This window comes from Hyla sarda, chromosome 10, assembly GCF_029499605.1.
Source record: "Hyla sarda isolate aHylSar1 chromosome 10, aHylSar1.hap1, whole genome shotgun sequence".
Taxonomy (NCBI): domain Eukaryota; kingdom Metazoa; phylum Chordata; class Amphibia; order Anura; family Hylidae; genus Hyla; species Hyla sarda.
The window spans coordinates 68976473-69001979 of NC_079198.1; the positions used below are offsets into that span (position 1 = coordinate 68976473).

At 39.2% G+C, this 25507-nt stretch overlaps 1 protein-coding gene across 2 annotated transcripts in view; it reads left to right on the forward strand.

Annotated features, from left to right (window-relative positions):
- PTPRH (protein tyrosine phosphatase receptor type H) overlaps positions 1 to 25507 on the forward strand; it is a 199314-nt gene that overhangs the window by 128871 nt on the left and 44936 nt on the right. The window contains exons 6-9 of one of the 2 annotated variants that reach the window (XM_056543955.1): positions 9050 to 9310; positions 11509 to 11778; positions 21169 to 21429; positions 23371 to 23640. In XM_056543955.1, the coding sequence (XP_056399930.1) occupies positions 9050 to 9310; positions 11509 to 11778; positions 21169 to 21429; positions 23371 to 23640 (1062 nt within the window). The remainder of the gene's footprint in view (positions 1 to 9049; positions 9311 to 11508; positions 11779 to 21168; positions 21430 to 23370; positions 23641 to 25507) is intronic. The other variant, XM_056543956.1, reaches the window with a different exon arrangement.

Consider the following 25507-nt stretch of genomic DNA (forward strand, 5'->3'; position numbering starts at 1 on the left):
AAACCACGTCATCCAAGGTGGTACAGAAAGTGATTACGAACATTTGCGCTAATTTCACATTGTTTTATGGCCACCAAATGTGATGATAAATTGTGGTACAAAAAGTGATTACGAACATGTGTTATTTACGCACTGTTCTGACCTGTTGTTTAAGAGAAAACTATGTTTGTAGAATATTGCGCAATCCAATATGGCCGCCAAATCAAATGATCCGTGGTGGTACAGAAAGTGATCACGAACATGTGTGCTAATTTTCACACAGTTCTTACCAGTAATTTTAGCGAAAACTATGTTGGCAGAATATGTGCGCAATACCATATGGCCGCCAATTCTGGTGATCAATTGTAGTACAGAAAGTGAGTACGACTGTGCAAAGAAACATATTTTTAGCTTAACAATCTACATATTATATACATTTAAAAAGTTACATATTATTATTAATGCTATCTAAATGTTATTGGCGTGTAGTGGCCATATTGATTATGCAAATAAACCAGCTTTAGCAACCTTGGTACAGGAGGTAACCATGAACATTTCTGCCTAATTATAAGTTATTCTAACAAACAAGAAAAAGAAAATATTCACAGTCCTCAGTGTTCTACCCACTAGGGGTATATGATGGAAATCAATGCAAGAATGGTGAGTGTAAAAGGAAATTATTTATTTCTCTCCTCAAAATAAAACTTAAATCACATAGATAGACATCAAATATTAAATATTAAAATCTTTTACGCAGGGCCCTTGCGTGATTAATCAATACAGACCAAAATCACAAACATACATGAGTCATAAAATGTGGCAATATATAATCAAGGTGTCCACCTAAAAGATATGTATATACGATGTGTCCACCTGAAATATAAAATATACACATCCACCTGAAAGGATCCACCTATAGAAAAACAACTGGAGTAGTCCACCTAAGGAAAAACAGCTCGAGTCTATAGGATAAAGTTCATATGATAAAGTTCGATCACTCAATAACATGTTGTGTCAATAGCAGGTTGTCAAGATCGTCCTATATAGATAGCAACAGAGATAAATGTAAATATGTCCCACCAGTAGCCACTATTCCACTCGCTGAATTGATGGATAAAACACAAGTCTATAGCAGAAACGACCTTGTTTTTGCACTATATGCCACTCACCGCTCCACGCCAGGGCTGCGGGTCCTGTACCCGAGCTCTAACCAGCGGTAGTGTGTCTTCAGACAGCCGTGCGCCTACCGGCGTCAGATGTAACTCGCGGCTGTAAGCTGGTGAGCTTCCGGTGTCTGCGGTCAGCTGATTGCAGGTCAGCTGATCGGGACGTTCCGTCAGATGGAAAATGATCGTTCCATCAGGTGAGAATAGCTTGTGATTAGCGGTGGTGATCTCCAATGGCAACAGACCTTGATAATGGAAAGATGTAGCTGGTGGGAGGATATGGCTTTCCTTTTGTCCAAAGCTCTGATAGAACCGGTAAAGGAGATGATTAGCCCTTGGCATCCAAGTTGGGCATCCAGAGTGAAAAATGCACAATGTGAACAGCGTTCATGAACCAAAACAGTAGCTGCAGCAGACTTATTTCACTAAATGCGTTTCGGGGTATTGGGAGTGAAGTCAGAACCCCTTCCTCAGTGGTGTACAAGTGAAAATCTAGCGTGGCATACATTTTATATTCTCCTCAGTCAATCAGGTTTACATTTGCATAAGAAATCCCCCAAAACTGGTGTGGACCCAAGAGAAAGAAAAAAGAAGGCAAAAGGAATTTCTAAAAATCATTCCTGGATGTATAAAACTAAGAAATGGAAGTAGAAATGCAAATAAACAATAAAGAATAAAAGTAAAGGTAAGAATGAATAAAAATAAAAATGGAGTTAAAGATAAAAATAAAAAATAAATATAAATAAAAATAAATATACATTTTTTTTATATTTATTTTTATTTATATTTATTATTATTATTATTATTTATATTTATATTATTTATATTTATTTTTTATTTTTATCTCCATTTCTACTTTTATTTTTATTCATTCTTACCTTTACTTTTGTTCTTTATTGTTTATTTGCATTTCTACTTCCATTTCTTAGTTTTATGTCTACACTAACATGTATGTTTTTATGTACCGGTATTTATTGGTATGCTGATTTGGATTTTATTTTTTATGTGGTACGATATTTATTCTATACAATATTCCTGAAGATGCCTACTAGTACGGCGCTACATTAAATATTTGATACATTTTTTAAGGGTAATGTTCCCAACCTCCAGAAATGAATTTTAGAAATTCCTTTTGCCTTCTTTTTTCTTTCTCTTGGATCCACACCATTTTTTGGGGATTTCTTATGCAAATGTAAACCTGATTGACTGAGGAGGATATAAAATGTATGCCACGCTAGATTTTCACTTGTACACCACTGAGGAAGGGGTTCTGACTTCACTCTCAATACCCCAAAACGCGTCTGGTGAAATAAGTCTGCTGCAGCTACTGTTTTGGTTCATGAACGCTGTTCACATTGTGCGTTTTTCACTCTGGATGCCCAACTTGGATGCCAAGGGCTAATCATCTCCTTCACCAGTTCTATCAGAGCTTTGGACAAAAGGAAAGCCATATCCTCCCACCAGCTACATCTTTCCATTATCAAGGTCTGTTGCCATTGGAGACCACCACCGCTAATCACAAGCTATTCTCACCTGATGGAACGATCATTTTCCATCTGACGGAACGTCCTGATCAGCTGACCTGCAATCAGCTGACCGCAGACACCGGAAGCTCGCCAGCTCACAGCCGCGAGTTACATCTGAGATGCCGGCAGGCGCATGTCTGTCTGAAGACACACTACTGCTGGTTAGAGCTCCTGTACAGGACCCGCAGCCCCGGCGGGGAGCGGTGAGTGGCATATAGTGCCAAAACTAGGTTGTTTCTGCTATAGACTTGTGTTTTATCAATCAATTCAGCGAGTGGAATAGTGGCTACTGGTGGGACATATTTATATTTATCTCTGTTGCTATCTATATGGGACGATCCTGACAACCTGCTATTGACACAACATGTTATTGAGTGATCGAACTTTATCATATGAACTTTATCCTATAGACTCGAGCTGTTTTTCCTTAGGTGGACTACTCCAGTTGTTTTTCTATAGGTGGATCCTTTCAGGTGGATGTGTATATTTTGTATATCAGGTGGACACATCGTATATACATATCTTTTAGGTGGACACCTTGATTATGTATTGCCACATTTTATGACTCATGTATGTTTGTGTTTTTGGTCTGTATTGATTAATCACGCAAGGCCCCTGCGTAAAACATTTTAACATTTAATACTTTATGTCTATCTATGTGATTTAAGTTTTATTTTGAGGAGAGAAATAAATAATTTCCTTTTACACTCACCATTCTTGCATTGATTTCCATCATATCATACACATACACACTGATCTTTTACACTGATAACTGGCATGTATTAATATGCCATTGATCAGTGTTATTGGTGCTTGACTGCTCATGCCTGGATCTCAGGCACGGAGCAGTCATTTGGCGATCGGAAACCAAGGAGGCAGGTAGGGATCCTCCCAGTGTCCTGTAAGCTGTGAAATCACGGCGGTCCCGAACAACCAGACTGAGCTGCCGGGATACTTTCAGTTTCACTTCGGAAGCAGCAGTCAACTTTGATCTCCGCCTCTGAATTATTAATACAGGGCATCACTGCGATCAGTGATGTCCTGTATTAGCCACGGGTCCCGGCCATTGATGGCCGCCGGGACCGACCTGATATGACGCGGGCGTCGGCGCAGGACGTAAATATACGTCCCGCGTCGTTAAGAAGTTAAAATAAAGATTTGTGATTCTACAGCACAGTAACTTTACAGAGTAATTTGTATATCTCCGAATTTAATTTGGTTTAGAAAGCGTCACATGTTTACATATAGCACTGAATATTGTAACCTAAAACATCATCTGACCTAGGACCTTTTATGTAAGAAAAGACTAAGCACAATATAGCATAAAATTGTAAATAACAGTGTGCATATTACAGGCATTTTAATACAAAGGCTTATTGGCTTCCAGTGATTGACTTGCAGTGGACATATTGATTATGTAAATGATCCAGCTATAACAAACATGGTACAGTAGATGACCCTGGACATATATGCTAAATTGTGAATGATTCTAACACATGGATTCACAGAAGAAGATGTTTATAGAATATTGTGCAATACAATATGGTGGACATATCATGTAATCAACAGACTTGTAATGAACAAATAATTAACATGATGACAGTGTAACCATATACAACAATTTATATATCTGTATCTGTAGCAGTTGCAGAAATGCAGAGGTTCGTATATTGTGCAAAATGTTGGCAATCAAACCAAGATGGCTGCCTGACCATATGACTTATGACTTATGTTACAACAGGTTATGCATAGCACAGGGCTCTACCTTTGGGCAACATTTTATGAGTTTTAATTTAACAGTGAGGCAATTGCGGGCATATGAAAAAGCCCCATAGAAATAATATACAATTTTCTTGATATTTCCAAAATTTAATATGGCCACCGAACCATGTGGTTAAATAATGTGAAATTAACATGTATGAGTCTAGGTCACAGTGCAACCATACACACTAGTTTGTACATATGAATCTGTAATGGTTTCAGAAAGACAGGTGTTCACATATGGAACTGAAAATTGTCACCTAAAACAAGATGGCTGCCAGATCATGACCTGTGTGTTATAATATATTGAGCACCATTGGGCAAAGAATCATAGTTTTTTTTTTCATTAACAGTGTACATATTACACACATTAACCAGCTTTAACAACCTTGGGTACAGGAGGTAACCATGAACATGTCTGACAAATGTATAAGTTATTATAACAAATGGTTTCAGAGAAGAAGATGTTTGTAGAATATTGTGCAATCCAAGATGGTGGCTGAACCATGTGATCAATAGACCTGTAATGAACAAATCTGACTCCGGACAACAGTGTCACCACATACAGTGATTAACATATGTGTAGCTTTAGCCGTTCCAGAGAAGAGAATTTTTGAATATTGTGCAAAAATTGGCACAAAAATCAACATGGCTACCAGGTCACGTGACCAATGACTTTATGTCACATAAGATTATGCACAGCTCATGGTTCTACCACCATGCAAAGTTTTGTAAGTTTTGGAGTAGCAGTGCAGCTATTACATGCAGCATCGGATAGAATTAATAAAACATTTATATTGTTTAATATGGTTGCCGAACCATAAGTCTAGGTCACTGTGTAACTATACTCTACAGTTTGTTCTTCAGTATCTTTAATGGTTTCAAAAAGACATGACTTTCTGACTATTGTCACATAAAACAAGATGGCTGCCAGATAATTGGACCTATGATCTTTATGTTAAATGAATTTAAGCACAATATAGCACTCTACCATTGTGCTAAGTTTCATATGTTTTTGGTTTACAGTGTACATATTATACACATTTCAAAAGAACTGCACGATGAGATCTATGTTATTGGCATGCAGCAGCCATATTGATTATGCAAATTAACCAGCTTTAACAACCTGCCATGACTAAGGGCTCAACAGCCCGAAACGCGTAGGCTATTGTCTCCTGTACCATATGCTATTCTGCATGTTGAATAAAGCACCAGATTTTACCTGCTACCATTGTGCCGGACCTCTTCTATTGTTAGCTTTAACAACTTTGGTACAGGAGGTTACCCTGGACATGTGTGCCAAATTATAAGTTATTTTAACAAATGGTTTCAAAGAAGGATATGTTTTTAGAATATTGAGTAAACCAATATGGCGGCCAGGTCATGTGACTTATGACCCCTTATATTACACACGATTATGCACAGCTCAGAGCTCTTCCACTATGCAAAGTTTCATAAGTATTGGAGTAACCTCTGTAGCTGTTACATGCATTTTATCGCGGTGGAATCAAAATAATAATATAAATAGCTGCAAGCAGCAATACAGGTGGCCAAGCAGCATGGCTGCGGTATAGTACACAATTGTTTTGCCCCCCCCCCACCTTATAGTGGGGAAGGTGATTGTGTGCTAATTTTCACATTGTTTTGACCAACATTTTAATGCAGTATGTTGCGCAATCCAATATGGCCACTGAATAATGTGATATATTTTGATACAGAAAGTGTTTATAAACCTGTGCTTATTTTCTAATTTTTCTGGCCTGTAATTTTGTAGTACACAATGTATTCAGAATATTGTGCAATCCAATATGGCTACCACACCTGGTGATCAATTGTGGTACAGAAAGTGATGATGAACATGTGTGCTAATTTTCTAATTTTTCTGACCAGCAATTTCAGAAAAAACTTTGTATGCAGTATATTGCAAATCAAATATGGCCACCAAATCAAGTGATCTACTGCGGTAAAAAAAAAAGTGATCATGAACATGTGTGCTAATTTTCACATTGTTCTGACCAGTAATTTCAAAGAAAACTATTCTTGCAGAATATTGCACAATCCAATATGTCTGCTAAATCTGGTGATAAATTGTGGTACAGCAAGTGATGATGAACATGTGTGCTAATTTTCATATTGTTCTGACCTGCAATTTCAGAGAAAACTGTGTGCAGAATATTGCGCAATTCAATATGGCCACCAAATCTGATGTTCAACTGTGGTACAGGAAGAGATCATTAATATATGTGCTAATTTTCACATTGTTCTGACCAGTAATTTCAGAGAAAACTATGTATGCAGAATAATGCGCAATCCAACATGGCCGCCAAATCTGGTAATCAATTCTGGTACAGAAAGTGATCATGAACATGTATGCTAGTTTTCACACTGTTTTGACCAGCAATTTTTGAGAAAACTATGTTTGCATAATATTGCGCAATCCAATATGGCCCCCAAATCTGGTACAGAAAGTGAGTAATCTACCATTGTGCAAAGAAATATAACTTTTTAGATTGAGTGCACATATTACACACATTTAACAAAATTGCATATAATTAATAATAATAATCTAAATGTTATTGGCAAGCGGTTGCCATATTGAATATGCAAATGAACCATCTTTAACAATCGTACTACAGGAGGTAACCATGAACATGTCTGCCAAATTATACATTATTATAAAAATTATACATTATTATAACAAACGGTTTCAGAGAATACGATATTTGTAGAATATTGCACAATCCAACATGGCAGCTAAACCTTGGGATCAATAGACTTGTAATTAACAAGTCATAATTGTGATCACAGTGTAACTAAATATAACAATTCTTATATCTCTATCTTTAGCGATTGCAGAAATGTAGAAGTTTCAATATTGTGCAAAAACATGCCCCACAAACCAATATGACTGCCTGATCATGTGACCTATGACCTTTATGTTATAACAGATCATGCTCTGGACTCTACCTTTGGGTAAAATGTAATGAGTTTTGAAGTAACATTGAGACAATTATAGGCATATTACAAAAAGCCCCATAGAAATAATAGGAATAATTGTTGATATTTACATTATTCAATATGGCCGCCGAACCATATGGTTGAATGACATCAAACAAACATGAGTCTAGGTCACAGTATTACCATACATGGCTATTTGTACATCTGCATCTTTATTGGTTTCAGAAAGACATGTATTTGCATATGGCACTGAATATTGTCACCTAGAACAAGATGGCTGCCAGCTGATGTGACCTATGACCTTTATGTTAAAAAAAAAAATCATAAGCACAATAGAGTACTGTTCCATTGTGCAAAGAAACTTAAGTTTTTAATCAACAGTGTACATATTACACACATTTAAAATAAATTGGGCATTATTATTATTGCCTAAATGTTATTGGCGAGCGGTGCCCATATTGATTATGCAAATGAACCAGCTTTAACAACCTTGGTACAGGAGGTAACCATGTACATGTCTGCCAAATTATAAGTTATTCCAACATACAGTTTAAGAGAAGAAGTTGCTTGTAGAATATTGTGCAATCCAATACGGCGGCCACACCATGTGACCAAAAGTCTTCTAATGAACAAATCGGAGAATGCACAACAGTGCAACCACATACAGTGATTTAAATATCTGTAGCTTTAAACCAAGATGGCAGCCTTACCATGTGACCTATGACATAAGATTATGCACAGCTCACGGGTCTACCACTATGCAAAGTCACATGTGTTTCGGAGTAACAGTGCAGCAGGTATATGCATTTGAAGCCCGTGGAGGAATAAAAATAATAATAATAATCGGATCAATAACAATAGGTGTCCTATGCAACTTTGTTGCTTGACCATCTAATAATTATATGAATACAAAAGTGCAACAACACAAAACTGGCAGGGTTTCTCTGACACTCAATCCTAGAACTCTAAAAGAGCCATGCTGGGAAGCTGCTTAGACTCGACAAAAATTAAAGGGGTATTCCGGGCAAAAAAATGTTTCCCTATCCAAAGGATAGGGGATAAGATGTCCGATTGCAGGGGGCCCCCTGCTGAGAACCCCCGCGATCTCCCTGCAGCACCCACATTCTATGTGGGTGCTGAATCTCCAGTTTCGGAAAACCTCTGGGTTTCCGGGACTGGGGACGTGACGTCATGCCACGCCCCCTCCATTCATGTCTATTGGAGGGGGCGTCTATGCCACGCCCCCTCCCATAGACATGAATGGAGGGGGCATGGTGAGACGTCACGTCCCTAGTCCCACAAACATGGAGGTTTTCCGAAACTGGAGATTCAGCACCCGCATAGAATGTAGGTGCTGCAGGGAGATCGCGGGGGGTCTCAGCAGCTGGCCCCCCGCAATCAGACATCTTATCCCCTATCCCAAAAACATAATACACTTTTTTGCTGAAGTGTGCCACATTACATTTATACTTCTGAGAAATAAAACAGATCTGTTATTAAGAAGTCACTGACAATTTATTTTGCAACTCTCAGCAGACAAAATAATTTCATTGGCTTCATAGCTTAATAATATGTACTGTAAAGCATACAATGGCATTAAATTAAGTTTCAATGAGAAATGCACACTGTCTCTAATTTTTGATTGTTGTGTCTTGCTAGTACCCTCTCATGTCACAGACTTGAAGGTAACTTCTATATCAAGCGATTCTGTGACCCTCAGTTGGATGTTCTCCTCTGACTCCAATAGCAACTCCTACAACTATACTGTGTCTGATGGAGTAACAAACCAGACCGTGCACGGGACAAACACCGCGACGATCCAGAACCTAAAACCAGGAACGGAGTACAACTTTACTGTCTATGCAGTCACCCCAAATGGAGTACAGAGCAAACCATCTAACGTTGTTACTGTGACAACAAGTAAGTTATTGTTTATGAATTTTAATGCTATTTTTCTGGTTATGCTTAGAAGATCTTGTTGTGGTTATGTTTTATTAATTATTTTCAGATTTAACGCTTTTCAGTAAAGGGGTGCAGTTTTCAAAAGTCTATTCTTGCACCATATACCTTATACTAAAGTTGGCCGAACCCAAGGCAGCTCTGGCTGATTATCTGTTAAATGGCAGTCTCCCAATTCAAACAAACATTTAGCTGACAGATAATGAAAATGTGTGGCCATCTTTAGACAGTTTGAAGATGGAAATTTGACAAAGCAACCACATGTAAATATATACCAGTTGTACTTATGCTTAGACAATTGTATAACATTTCTGGTTTTAGTGAGCATGTGCCAACACATAATAAAAAAAAGTTAGTCTGGGTTCACATCACGTTTTCTCCCATACGGGAGCGCATACGCCAGGGGAGAGCTAAAACCTCGCACTCCCGTATGCTTTTCTATGCACTCCCGAATGTAATTCATTTCAATGAGCCGGCCGGAGTGAAATGTTCGGTCCGGTTGGCTCATTTTTGCGCTGTATGCACAATTACAACCGGACCTAAAACCGTGGTTGACCACAGTTTTAGGTCTGGGGAAAAAGCACATTCGGCGCAAAAATGAGCCGACGGGACCGAACGTTTCACTCTGGCTGGCTCATTGAAATGAATTACATAGGGGAGCGCATAGAAAGGCATACGGGAGTGCAAGGTTTTAGCTCCCCCCTGCCGTATGCGCTCCCGTATGGGAGAAAACATGATGTGAACCCAGCCTTAAAGGGGTTATCCAGAAATAGAAAAACACAAGCTAATTTCTTTCAAAAACAGCTTCACGTCTGTCTCCAGGTTGGGTGTGATTTTACAACTTGTCTCCATTCACTTCAATGGAACTGAGCTGCAGAACCACACCCAACCTGGAAATAGACGGGGAGCATTTTTTGAAAGAAAATAGCTGTGTTTTTCTATTCCTGGATACCCCCTTTAAACTTTTTTAGATAATTTTGTTTGATTGCATTTATACTAGACACCATGCATGGATTATGGGCATGTACAGGGCTTCATGTACTGCCATTACACACTGGGCCATTTTAAGTAAATCCCCATGTTTGCCATATGAAATTTGAAGAGTTTATTTATTCATGCACAAATATTACATAGAAAACTCCTATAGGAGAGAGTAGCAGAGCAGCACATATTGCAGCCAACTCTATATTCATTTTCTTCTTGGATGGAGCAGCCAGCAGCAGCCTCACTAGGCTGGATGCAGGCTGGGTCATATCCTTTCTAGAGATGGGTTCATGGAACATTTATTGCACATTTTGTGGACATAAATGTCTAAGATGAGGATGCCCCTTTTATAAACCAGAAAATTACCAAAAAGACGTGCCCCCAAAATTCTTAATGACATCTGGGAATTTCAGTTATGCAGTATTGTAATATCTATTGTAATATTATTTGGTGCATGGTAACAAAAACATTACAGACAAAATTCTTTCCTATATTTAGGAATAGTTGGCATGGCCTGACAGTCTATGTGGTGCCAAGCTAAATTTCAAGATTGGTATCATTATAGACACTTGTCGCTAGGGATAAGCTCACTTAAACCTACAGCATTTTCAAAATGCTGTCACCGGGGTGGGACTGGCCCCTTAGAGTACCAGAGAATTCTGCATCTGTGACACAATAATGAGCCCCAAAAGTGCAGTAGAAGACAACACCATTTTGATAAAAATTTACTACTAGGGTCTATTTCTAACTGGTTGATTTGTTCATAGACCCCATTGCTTTGGCACATGGACCTTTATTTCTAATGGTGTGAGCATTGCAGCCTCTTCATTGTTTACCACACCTGCAGGTCCATCCATGTACTACAGCCTTGACCTATTCACTTGTGTATTCCTGGTACAGGTCCCCTTATAGTTGTCCCTTCCAATAATCTAACGAAAGGGTTTTTCACCCTCCTTCAACACTTGGTTCGCCCTCCATATAATCCTATTACATTCCATAAGGAGCAACCAGATATTAGAACCAGAAAGCTCATGGTTAATTGGGAAGAAAGTCCATAAAACTGCTCTGGTTGGTGTAGTGCAAGTTTTTATATTTCTTGTGTCTTGAAAGTACTGTTAAATAAGGTAAGAAATACCTGTAGGTACATGTGTTTAAAAAATATTTTATATTTTAAGACCCGAACATTGTCCAAGGAGTGACCATATTGAATGTGTCAGAGACTACAGTGGCGCTACAGTGGAATCTCTCTCAGGATCCTAACAGCAATACATATACTTACACTGTGAACGTTCAAGGACCAAATGTCCTCAACATTTCAAATATAAGAAGCAACAGTGAAGTTGTGAGAGACCTATTGCCGGGAGTAAACTACAACTTCACAGTCTTTGCAGTTACTAAGAACGACATATATAGTCAGCCATCTAAAACTGTGACTGCAACAACAGGTAAGTTCATGTTTTACACTAAATGGGTACTATCACTTTAAAAATCTTTGACCTAAGACATGTTTAAAGTTTTGATCCATGGGGATCTGAATGCCTGGACCCTGACTGATCGCTAGAATTAACTGGGAGAATAGCATTCTAAGCAAGACAAACTTACAGTGTAGGTCCATGTGATTGTCTTGGTCAGCAGCGCATTACTACCAGCTGTATTTAACGATTGGTCAGGGTCTAAACATTAAAACCTTGACCAATCAACCCTTTTGATTTTCTTCTATCCTGCACTGTTGAGCTTCGCCCCCACATGTACAACATGTAGTAGATACAGAGCAGGTCCTGGTCAGGCAGTGACTAAGAAGCAGAGATTTCCACATACAACAGCAGTGACTACCTGACCAGGACCTGTTCTGTACCTGATACATGTTAATGGTGTAGGACCTGTGATGATGTCACAATTTTGTGACCAGTACATGTGTGTGTGGAGCTCAGCAGTACAGGATAAAAGATAATGTGGCTGAAGGACCTTTGATGATAATGATGTTCATGTGAAATGAGTGGGCCGAGCGGTGAAGAGTGCACCAAGGGACTGGGAACTCCCCCAGTGAACCAGATCACTTCATTTGCATATTTAGATTTTTGGGCATGACTCATGAATGAGACCACATAGGAAATAAAATGTTAACATTGTTGGAATCAGTGTCACCAATACTATTACCCTGTACCAGCAGATTAGTACAGGTGACCCTCATAACAGTTTCCCTTTAATTATTTTTTTTCCCCAATAACCTGGGGTTATGAACTCTGTACAGATTCCACTTGGGCATTATCTGTTTCAATGATTAAAGGGAATATGCCACATTAAAAATGCAGTTTGATTTGCAGGTATCATGTTATAGAGATGAGGAGCTGACCAGACTTATAGAAAGTTCTGTGGGAAAATTTCTTGACTAATTTGTCATTTATTCATATACATCTCTGCTCATTCTGGAAATGTGGGAAGCCCTACTCCATATATAGAGAGCAATCAATCATTTAGGACTGCCCAAATGACTACCTAGCCCAGAATCAGTAGAGATTTTTATGAATTAATTTCAAGTTATCCTGGAAATTTTACCACAAAACGTTATATCAATTTGCTCTATGATATGCTGCATTCAGATTAGATTTATTAAAATGCTATCTCCTTTTTAAAGAAATCATGGCTTATAAAAAAAACACTCCTAGGGGTCCCCATACCATCTAGAACATAATCCTGTCTGGCTGCAGCATCATCTTTGTCCAAGCTAAAGCACAGGCAAGGACAAAGTCCAGTAAGTGAGGGAGGGACCAGCACTCCTCTGTGCTCACTCCTGTCCTGTATATCAGACTCCTGTCTGAAAACAGAGACAAGGGGGTTAAATAGCAGCCTGCAGTGATTGGATGAAGAGATCCAGCACAGCAGACCAGACTCAGGAAGGAAATTAATGCATAGTGAGTGAGGGCGAGTGTCGGGATCCGGGCTGGTACACAGGAAGGGCACTGGAGTGGATCCTCTTTGTCAGTGAGGCGATGGCGTGGGCCGTACCAGGGGAACGGAATCTAAGAGGTTACTGGTTTTCACCAGAGCCCGCCGCAAAGCGGGATGGACTTGCTGCGGCAGGTAACCCCCAGGTCGTTCCACCCGATAGCGACTCAACCTCACTGACAGCTGAGACAGGCGCGGTACACAAGGACAAGGCAAGGCAAGGTCAGACGTAGCAGAAGGTCAAGGCAGGCGGCAAGGTTCGTAGTCAGGGACAACAGCAAGGGGTCTGAATACACAGGCTAGGGAACACACAGAAACGCTTTCTTAGGGCACAAGACAACAAGATCCGGCAAGGACAGGAAGGGGAAGTGGAATTATATAGTGTGGGGAGTGATTGGAACTGATTGGACCAGGCACCAATTAATGGTGCACTGGCGCTTTAAATCTGAGAGACCCGGCTCGCGCGCCCTCGAGAGAGCGGGGCCACGCGCGCCGGGACTGAGCAGGAGGACGGGGCAGGTGAGAGGAATGGGATGCGACCCGCGGGCAAGCACGTCCCGCCGCGCGGATCGCATCTCCGCTGGGGGACACAGAGCAGCGCTCCCGGTCAGCGAGTCTGACCGGGGCGCTGCAAGCAAGATCAGAACGCCGCGAGCCCTCCGGGGGAGGAGCAGGACCTGGAGCGCTCAGCGTTACAGTGAGCTTAGTGATTGCCTCAGACATGCCCCTTCCTGAGTAGTGGATTTTAGAATGAGTGAGCAGCTGATCCCAGGGATTCGTGAGTCAAACACAGAGGATACACAAATAAAAATGACAGAATATATATAAATTTAAATTATTTTTTTTTTTCTACAATACAGTATGACAGGTAGGTTTTAAGCACCCAGTCAAAAAAGCCTTATGGTCGAAGCTAGACCCAACAGGTCATAGTGCTCAGTATGTGTTTCCTCCAGGACTAGAACTAGGACTGAGCAGCACACAGAAGAAAGGCTGCTTTTCAACTCCCTCTTTGCACTGAACTAACCTTCCCCTTCCTTTCAGGAGAGAGGCTCCTGAAGTTTCTCCCTCCCTTCTGGAGGTTTCTTAGGCTGGGTTCACACCACGTTTTGTTAAATACGGCTCCCGTATACGGCTGGGAGGAGGGGGGGCGGGGCTTAATCGCGGCGCCCACACTCAGCCGTATTCGGGAACCGTATTTAATGCATGTCTATGAGTCGACCGGAGTGAACCGCAGCCTCCGGTCGGCTTCGTTTTCGGCCGTATGCAGTCGGCCACGTTTTTGCCTGCAGTCGGGAAACCGCATACGGCCGAAAACGAAGCTGACCGGAGGCTGCGGTTCACTCCGGTCGGCTCATAGACATACATTAAATACGGTTCCCGAATACGGCTGAGTGCGGGCGCCGCGATTAAGCCCCGCCCCCTCCTCCCAGCCGTATACGGGAGCCGTATTTAACAAAACGTGGTGTGAACCCAGCCTTAGCTGTTTTAAGCCATTCCTGGTACATCACAATTACGTTGGCTTAATAGTATCAAACATTATAAAATCAGTGCAAATTAGGATAAAACCTTCTAAACAGAGATTTGCAAACTTTCCAAGTGTTAGGCTCACCGAATTTTGGTAAAGTGTTCGGCTCATAGCAAACTTTTGGAAAGTGTTGATTTTTCAGCAAACTGAACTCTTTTTTTTTCAGAGTAAAACAGTGATTTTTTTTTTAAGATTGCCTGTTTACTGTAACATCTTGCTGGGCTGAGCACTATCCACCAACCAAGCAAGGAAAGAACTAACTAGCGCTGCTCCACTCATTGGGGTGGGGGGGGGGGGGGGGTTTACAGTATACATCCATCTTGGCTGTATACTGTAAAGATAAACTCACCACCTTGTTCCTGCTCAGGTGTAGCCCAGTCTCTAGTGATGATATCAGTAGAGGCAGAGCTACACTGGAAGATCACAGCCTGGAACAAGGGTGGTAGGATGGGTCTGTTCAAATGAAGCATTTTCAGCATGTCTTTTCTGCCAGTGGGTTCCCAAACAAGGAGCATCAAGCTGTTGCTAAGCTAAAACTCCAATCATTTCCAGACAGCCAAAGGCTGTTGCTGTTCGCTTTGTATCTGGCTGAGAATGAAAATAGGGAGAACCCCACACATTTCTTTTAGGAATAAAAAAAATTTTCTAGAAAAATGTGGGGTCCTCCCAAAGCCAACAGGCCTCTTTCCTTAAAAGGTTTTTCCAGGCTGGGAGGTATATTTTGCAAATGTCAATGAAAAGAAAAAAAAAAAGCAGCTATACTCACCTTTCCCATATTTACGACATTGTTTCCTGACGCTTTCTGCTTCTTTCTCGTTCTTAATCTTTCATTCGGCACAAACTACCCTTTCAGCCAATATATATTTAAAATATTTTTTACCACAAATGTGCTGCAATTTGTTTTGTGACGTGCAATAGTAGCTTGGGAGAAGCTTGTCCCTAGGACTGGCCTGAAGTCCAGAAAGGTCCTAGGCCAATGCTACAGAGACCATGTACAATTTTCTTTCCATAGATTATATAATGGTTCTTCTGTATTCAGATTCATTATTCTTTCTCCCCAAGCAAAATCATGTTTCTTAGGATGATACTAGCCAATATTTCAGGATTTCTATTGTTCTACGGCGAACCTAGAAGGGCCCCAAACAATCCTGGGTCTATGGATCTAACTAGGCCTTTTCCGAGGACAAAAGCAAGAGACACCAAAACACACCCTCTTAGCTAGAGAGGCAAACTCAGACTCACTTTCATTCTTCCCTTGATTAGGGGAGTCTTGACACTAATTTCTCCCTAACCTGGAATATTTCTCATTCTAACCGTATGGCCTAGGTAAAGTGCTTGAAAGAATAGGTTTACCCTTTTCCTACCAGTCTAAACTTGGTATACAATGACAATATAAAGGCATGAAAATAAATCATCTGACATCCAACTCAACTATTCAAATATCCTGTCGTGGTAAGACCTCTATTATGAATTATGGTCATAAAAATAAAGCTTATGAAAATTAACACAAATTATAAAAATTATGACCTGGAATTGTAGACAAACCTAATCGATACGATTCTCATCTGAGTCCGACTATTTCCTCAGATATCAAGTTTTTTTTGACGAGATGATGTTAACGCTAAGCATATAGTTTTGCAACATACAATAATACACAGGTATTATAAAAATATGAAGATTTATTGGTTATAAACATTATGAGTAATGATACAATGATATGTAAATGAATATCAATGAGAGATATTAGAAATGTTTATAGACATCATAAGCTTGTTAATTGATTATGTAACAGTAGAACAATACATGTGAGTAGTAAGCAACTATATTACAATATAACATGAGTTACTAGGTTAGGATACAACATACAAACAGTAGGTATATCCTCTACAAGAGGAAACCTTAAAGGGGTATTCCATGAAATCTTTTTTTTTATTTTATTTTTTATATCAACTGGCTCCAGAAAGTTAAACAGATTTGTAAATGACTTCTATAATTTTTTTTTAATCCTTTCAAAAATTATCAGCTGCTGAAATTGAGTTGTTGTTTTCTGTTTGGCAACAGTGCTCTCTGCTGACATCTCTGCATGTCTCGGGAACTGCACAGAGTAGAAAAGGTTTGCTATGGGGATTTGCTTCTAAACTGGGCGGTTCCCGAGACACGTGTCATGAGAGAGCACTTAGACAGAAAAGAACAACTCAACTTCATCAGCTCATAAGTACTGAAAGGATTAAGACTTTTTTTTATAGAAGTAATTTACAAATCTGTTTAACTTTCTGGAGCCAGTTGATATGTATAAAAAAGTTTTTTTCCTGGATAACCCCTTTAATGATATCAAGGGCATATCTAATCATAGACATATCAATATGGAATGCTACATACACTCCACCCCCTTCTAACCCACTACACATGACATGACTCCAAGAATGGGCAATTCTATTCTAAGGATACACACACGGAAGTGTTAGCATACAAGGTTTGTATTTTATGAGCAACAACCACTGTATGTCATTGCTGTGTGCCTACTACATTGTATGACCACTAGATGGCAGTGTTACGTTTGTGAGTTCATGTTTTGTCTATGCCTCAAAAGTAATAAAAAGAGTTCCTGCTCCTGTTGCAGTGTTCAGTGAAACAACAGACTGTCTGCCTGTCCTTTGTTTAGCCCCAAAAGGTTATGTCTAACAGGTTATGGGCACAGGACATGTTACAGAAGCCCAGGATATAATACAGATTACCCCTGGATATAGCCAGATACAGTGAGCTAGAGCATAGAGCAGAGACAGCAACAGAAAGACAAACAGCAGAAATGGCTGCTGCCATCCCCTCAGCAAAGTTCTCCATTGCAAATCTGACAAATCAGAACTACCAATCTTGGAAATTCAAGATGAAAATGCTGCTCATAAGAGAAGGTACGTGGAAATGTATAAATGAACCAAGACCTGCACAGCCCACAGGGGAGTGGTTAGACAGAGATCAGAAAGCGCAGAGCACAATCTATGGATACTGCCTATCCAAAGTTAGAAGGAGAAGATGATCTTCTCACATCCAATGAACAATACAGACAAGCAGTGGGGGCACTTCTCTACAATGCAACCACTACACGTCCAGACATTGCAGCCAGCATGTCTCTTTTTTGCAGGCGAGTTGATAAACCACGTCAAAGAGACTGGAATGCGATCAAAAGAGTTATGAGATATCTGAAACAGACAAAAGACTTAAGCTGTCAGCAAGTGGTGGTTTAAACCTCGTGGGATATGTGGACTCCGATTGGGCAGGTGATCACAGCACACGCAAATCCACAAGTGGTTACTTATTGAAATTGGGAGACAAGTCCTATATCATGGTCCAGCAAGAAACAGATGTCGGTGGCGTTGTCCTCTACAGAAGCTGAATACATATCTGCAGCTTATACCAGTCAAGAAGTTGTGTGGTCACAGCAATTACTCAAGGATCTTGGAGAAGCAACATCAGAACCTACCGTCTTATTTGAGGACAATCAGGCTTGCATTAAGCTTGCAACAAGTGAGAAGATTAATGGCAGAACCAAGCACATCGATGTCGGACATCATTACATTCATGACTTAGTTGTGAATTGTGAGTCAGAAAAAATGATTGCTGATGCTTTGACAAAGCCACTAGCTAGAAACAGATTTGTGGATCTTAGATCAGAAATGGGATTGACATAGATAGTAGTTGTTGAGTGGGGGTGTTAGCATACAAGGTTTGTATTTTATGAGCAACAACCACTGTATGTCATTGCTGTGTGCCTACTACATTGTATGACCACTAGATGGCAGTGTTACGTTTGTGAGTTCATGTTTTGTCTATGCCTCATAAGTAATGAAAAGAGTTCCTGCTCCTGTTGCAGTGTTCAGTGAAACAACAGACTGTCTGCCTGTCCTTTGTTTAGCCCCAAAAGGTTATGTCTAACAGGAAGAAATTTGGTATCCTAGACTATTTTCACACATGTCTTTGGTAAGACATTGAGTCAGATATATAGCAGAGCTTTGCTATACTATATTTTTTATTGGGAAAAACTAGTTTCCTGTGGGAATTTTACTTGTAACATTTAGCTTGGTGAAAAACAAATTCTATCATTAAAATAAATAGTTCAAGGCTTTCATATAATTCTGAAAAGGGAGTACTTCTGCAGTTAGAATCCAGAACTTTCTAAGACTATAATCTCAATCTGGAGATAATTAATTAATTTATTTAATTTCAAAGCTGACCGCCACCTCTGAAGCGAAAGTGAAACTATTCCGGCTGCTTAGTCGGGCTGTTCAGGACCGCCGCGGTGAAACCGTGGTGTCCCGAACAGCTTACAGGACACCGGTAGGGACCCTACCTGCCTCCTCGGTGTCCGATCGGTGAATAAACTGCTCCGTGCCAGAGATCCAGGCAGGAGCAGTCAAGCACCGATAACACTGATCACATGCATGTTAATACACGCCAGTGATCTGTGTAAAAGATCAATGTGTGCAGTGTTATAGGTCCCTATGGGAGCTATAACACTGCAAAAAAAAAGTATAAAAAAAAGTGTTAATAAAGATCATTTAACCCCTTCCCTGATAAAAGTTTGAATCACTCCCCTTTTCCCATAAAAAAAATTAAACGGTGTAAATAAAAATAAACATGTGGTATCGCTGCGTGCATAAATAAAAATATATAGTTAATTAAACCGCACGGTCATTGGCATACACGTAAAAAAATACCAATAAAAACTTCAGATCATGGTGCAAAAAATGAGCCCTCATACTGCCCTGTATGTGGAAAAATAAAAAAGTTATAGGGGTCAGAAGATGACATTTTTAAACGAATTAATTTTCTTGCATGTAATTATGATTTTTTCCAGAAGTACGGCAAAATGAAACCTATATAAGTAGGGTATTATTTTAACTGTATGGACCTACAGAATAACGATAAGGTGTAATTTTTACCGAAAAATGCACTGCGTAGAAACGGAAGCCCCCAAAAGTTACAAAATGGCGCTTTTTCTTCAACTTTGTCTCACAATTATTATTTTTTTCCGTTTCGCCGTGGATTTTTGGGTAAAATGACTAATGTCACTGCAAAGTATAATTGGTTGGGCAAAAAATAAGCCATAATATGGATTTTTAAGTGGAAAATTGAAAGCGTTATGATTTTTAAAAGGTAAGGAGGAAAAAATGAAAATGCAAAAACTGAAATACCCTGCGTCCTTAAGGGGTTAAATAAAATTTCTAACCATTTAGACACGTCCCCTTAATTGGAATTTCACAATGAATGTAGGTTGGGTTTGTACGAATACAAATGAATAACTCCACCATTTTTGCCTGTAAATGTGCCTTTCTTCTGGTTAACATCCAGGTACCACATCCACCAGGGGACGCTCTGGTACAAGTAATCAGGCTCCTTATCAATTAGCCATTTAAGTGTTAACTACTTTAAAGCTAATTCCAGGCTGTCAACTATCAATCAAATGTGGAGCTCTATATAAAGATAAACCTGACACCTTATTTATAAAAATTCTCTATAGACATTGTAGAACCAGTATGATTTTTATGACCCAACCATTTATGGAAGACTTCTCCTCCCCACCACACATGTATCTACTCCATCGTTAGATGCCAACTAGTGGCGGAATAACCTACACAGCCTTGCATAGCATGGAGCATAATGTTTACTCTAGGAATCCTACCAGGTCCCAAGTCTTCAAACGTAATTCTGCATACCAGATCAACTGAGAATATAGTATTACAAAGTATGTATATATACCTCTAGATAACTATACAGCGTGTTATAAAATAATGTGTAAGCTATAATGTCACTCCAATATTAGATTGTGTATGTGACAATAATAACACATGTCCTTATGGATTATTTGTAATACTCTGAAGTAAATTTCCAGTCCTTTAGCTTCGGTCTTTTTTCAAATTCAGGGGTTTGACACGTCCCACTGCGCAGAGCTTATCACCGGTTGCAGTGATGTCCCGCCAGTCATATGCTGAGCAGCAGTGTTATTTAACAGTTTCATTTATATATATATATATATATATATATATATATATATATTTTATTACATCACACTGCCGCTTAGCGTATGACTGGCCAAGGTGGGAAATCACTGCAACTGGTGATAAGCTCTGTGCAGTGTGACGTGTCAGGCCCCATAATCTTTTTGCTTAAATTTGCTGCATGGCATTTGTACTTACTCTCTTTTTAAGAAATCTCTGACAATTTATTTTGTAATTCTCACTAAAACATAGGTTTTCCACTGAAGTGGCTTCATAGGCTCATATGTACTGTAAAGCATACAATGGCGTTAAATTAAATTTCAATGAGAAATGCACACTGTCTCAAATTTTTGATTATTATGTCTTGCTAGTACCCTCTCCCGTCACGGACCTGAAGGTATCTTCTGTATCAAGCGATTCTGTGACCCTCAGTTGGATGTTCCCTTCTGACTCCAATAGCAACTCCTACAACTATACTGTGTCTGATGGACTAACAAACAAGACAGGTGCAGCGGCAAACTCTACGGAGATCCAGAACCTAAAACCAGGAACAGAGTACAACTTTACTGTCTATGCAGTCACCCCAAATGGAGTACAGAGCAAACCATCTAATGTTGTTACTGCCACAACACGTACGTTATTGTTTATATATTTTAAAACTGTTTTTTCTGGTTATGATTATAAGAACTGGTTGTGATTATTAGACAATGTTTTATATATATATAATTTTAAATTTTAACCCTTTTTGTGCAAGAAGTGTAGTTTTCAGAGGTCTATCCTTGAATATTTTGTAGAAATATAAAGGTCCCCAAATACCTTATACATAAGTCGGCTGAACCCACTGCAGCTTTGGACGACTGTCTTAAGATGTATGGTATAGAAAGTTTTCTTGTAGGGAAGAGACCAACGTCCAACCCAAAAAATTGAGGAAAGCTGTGCAGCGTCTTGGAACGAATGGATATATATAAGCTCATGTAGAGAGATTTTGCTCGTGCAAAGGAAAGAGCTAAAAATTGGTTTATTTGGATAAAAATGGGGGTGATACAGACGTGTTTCGCAAGGTGAACCCTCGCTTTGTCAGATCTAGAGACTCTGGCTGCCACGGGTATCTATTGGAGAGTGATTGACTGCTCCATAAGGCTATTTTTACAGTGTTGTGCCTGATGCGCAACACAAATCGGTGAGTTCATTTTCCTCACCTACATCATGGCTACTTGCACCACCCTACTGTCTATTTGTTAACAGCACTTAGCACCATATCTGTTCTTTTTTCCTCCATATTTCTACTTAAGATGTATGGTAGCCTACAGACTCTCCGCTGACAGATGATATCAGTGTAGAGAAAACTGTCACTTAAACGAACATTCAACTCATAGTTAATATAAATGTATGGCCATATAATAAAAACAAATAAACTTTGAAGAAATCAATGAGTGCATTTCTGGCCTAACTGCATTGTATTACTGGTGAGTGCAGCACCTGCCATTACACGTTGAGTCATTTTAAACTCCATCTTCTCCAAACAATTCTCATAAACTTTTCATACATCCACTAATATTAAAATGAAACCTTAAAATTAAAAATAAAAATATTTTAAATTTGTTCTTCAGTTCAAACCTATTTCACCAGTGCTCGTCTGTTTTCTTAATTCCCATAGAAAAGAATGGGAAAGCAGCACATATAGCAGCTACCTCTCTATTCATTTTCATCCTGGATGGAGCAGCCAACAGCAGCCTATCTAGCTGTATGGGTGCTGGGTGGCATCCTATCTAGAGATAGCGACAAGGACCTTTCCAACTTGTATCTGTAAGACATTGCACATATTGTGGATATGTCATAAATATCTAAGATGAGGCTACCCCTTTTATTAACCAAAATGCTACCAAAAAGCAAATTTTTTAATGACCTGTGGATTTTAGTTATTCACCATACATATGTAGCATTCACCAGAATGTTATGTGGTGTATGGTAACAAAAACATTACTAAAAAACTTCTCTCCTATATTTAGAAGTGGTTGGTATGTCCCGGGAGGTTATGCAGTGCCAATCCAAATTTTAACATTAGGGTTGTTATAGACACTAAGGATAAACTGACTAAAACCTATACATTTTTAAAAGTTTGTCACCAGGGTGGGATTGGCCCCTTAGAGTAGAGAGAGATTCAAGAGATTTCATTGGTGGCTCAAGGGTGTGACACAGTAATGAGCCTAATAGGTTCAGTAAACACCATTATGAGATGACTTTTGAAGCATTTTCTACTAGGGTCTAATTCTAATGATTTGATTTATAAATAGACCTTATGGCTTTGGCAGATTGACCTTTATTTTTAAAGGTGTGAGCATTGCAGCCTCTTCTTTAGGTCCGTACATGGTACAGTGTTCCATATAGTTGTCCCTGCCAATGGGGTTTGCACCATCTCGATTCTCATCTCTAGTGCTCATAACTCTATGAAAGTCCTTACAGCTTGAACTGTTCTAGTGTGAGGGCTTATGTAGGTCATGTGAGTTGAAAGTAGTGTTAGATAAAACAAGAGAAATTATACATGTCTTTAAAAAAGTATTTTATATTTTAAGAACCAAACACTGTCCAAGGAGTGACCGTATTGAATGTGTCAGAGACTACAGTGACTCTCCAGTGGACTCTCTCTCAAGACCCTAATTATAATACTTATACTTACACTGTGGATGTTCAAGGACCAAATGTCTCCAACCTTTTAAATACAACAAGCAACAGTGAAGTTGTGAGAGACCTATTGCCGGGAGTAAACTACAACTTCACAGTCTTTGCAGTTACTAAGAATGGAGTACGTAGTCAGCCATCAATAACTGTGACTGCAACAACAGGTAAGTTCACAGTACTGTAGTAATGTTGTATGCCTGTATGATACTTTTTTTTGCAGATTGGGCTTGTAGAATTTGTACCATGCATCAATGTATGTAAGAGAAATTATTTATTTGGCAGAACCAGTCATCAATCTCATGTCATCTACAGAAGATATGTAGCAACACAGAATGGAAAACATGAAAGTGCCATAACAGTAGAGAACAACCAAACTATCTCCAAATTCACCTGTAATGTACTATGTAGTAAGCCTGAACGGTTTAAAGGGGTATTCCAGGCAAAAACTTTTTTTTTCATATATATATATATATATATATATATATCAACTGGCTCTGGAAAGTTAAACAGATTTGTAAATTACTTCTATTAAAAAATCTTAATCCTTCCAATAGTTATTAGCTTCTGAAGTTTTCTGTCTAACTGCTCAAGGATGATGTCCCGTCCCGGGAGCTGTGCAGGATGGGAAAATATCCCCATAGGAGCTGCACATCTCCTGGGACGTGAGTCATCAGAAAGCAGTTAGACAGAAAACAGCAATTCAACTTCAGAAGCGAATAACTATTCGAAGGATTAAGATTGTTTAATAGAAGTAATTCAAAAATCTGTTTAACTTTCCGGAGCCAGTTGATATATAAAAAAAAGTTTAGGCCTGGAATACCCCTTTAATAATGTTGGCAATGCCTTCAGCTGTGCAAAAGTCACAATAAACGTTTCCCTTTTGTTTGTTTTTTTATAAATAGGCCGCCGTCTTTTCTTTGTGTCCCTCTGTTTCAATTCCATCAAAATTCAACAGCTCTTTAAAGGGGTTATCCAGGAAAAAAACTTTTTTTTTATATATATATATATATATATATATATATATATATATATATATAAACTGGCTCCAGAAAGTTAAACAGATTTGTAAATTACTTCTATTAAAAAATCTTAATCCTTTCAGTACTTATGAGCTTCTGAAGTTTAGGTTGTTCTTTTCTGTCTAAGTAATCTCTGATGACACGTGTCTCGGGAACCACCCAGTTTATAAGAGGTTTGCTATGGGAATTTGCTTCTAAACTCAGGCGTTTCCTGAGACACGTTTCATCAGAGATTACTTAGACAGAAAAGAACAACCTTAACTTCAGAAGCTCATAAGTACTGAAAGTATTAAGATTTTTTAATAGAAGTAATTTACAAATATGTTTAACTTTCTGGAACCAGTTGATATATATAAAAAAAAAGTTTTTTCCTGGAATACCCCTTTAAGGGAGAATAAGTTCTGACACAGTACAGACAACTCATTCAACCAATAAAAAAAGGTCTATTTTGGCAGTGTGCAAAATTACATGAATGTATCAAAAGCTTGCACTATGGGAGCATGAAGCGCTTGAGGTACTGCCATTACACTGGGCCATTTTAAGTATAGTTAAATCTCCATCTTCTTCATAGAATTTTCATGGGAGCAATAAAAGGAGTGCAAATTAGGATACACCATTATACTTATCACAGGCACATATGTGGCACCTCTAGATCTAAGAAACTTGGTACACATGTTACTTATGTCCTCTTAAAATATAGTATAGTTACATTAACCCTAACACACTCCCCATCTTCTAGGGTGTGTTTTTTTTTTCTCTGAAGTCCTAATGCAAGTCTATGGTACTTTGAGTACACTGTGTTACTTTCAGGCTGCAGAGAATGCCCGGTACTTTTAAACATCCTGCCGACTGTCCAGCAGCCAGGTGAAAAGAATAGTTAATGCAGGGATATGGGTCAGTATATGAGTTTGGGATATGGGGATGGGATATGAGGACAAGAGCATCATTGTTACTTTTCCTTTCAACTAAGACTGGGCAATGCCGGATACCTAGCTGGTAACACATAAATCCC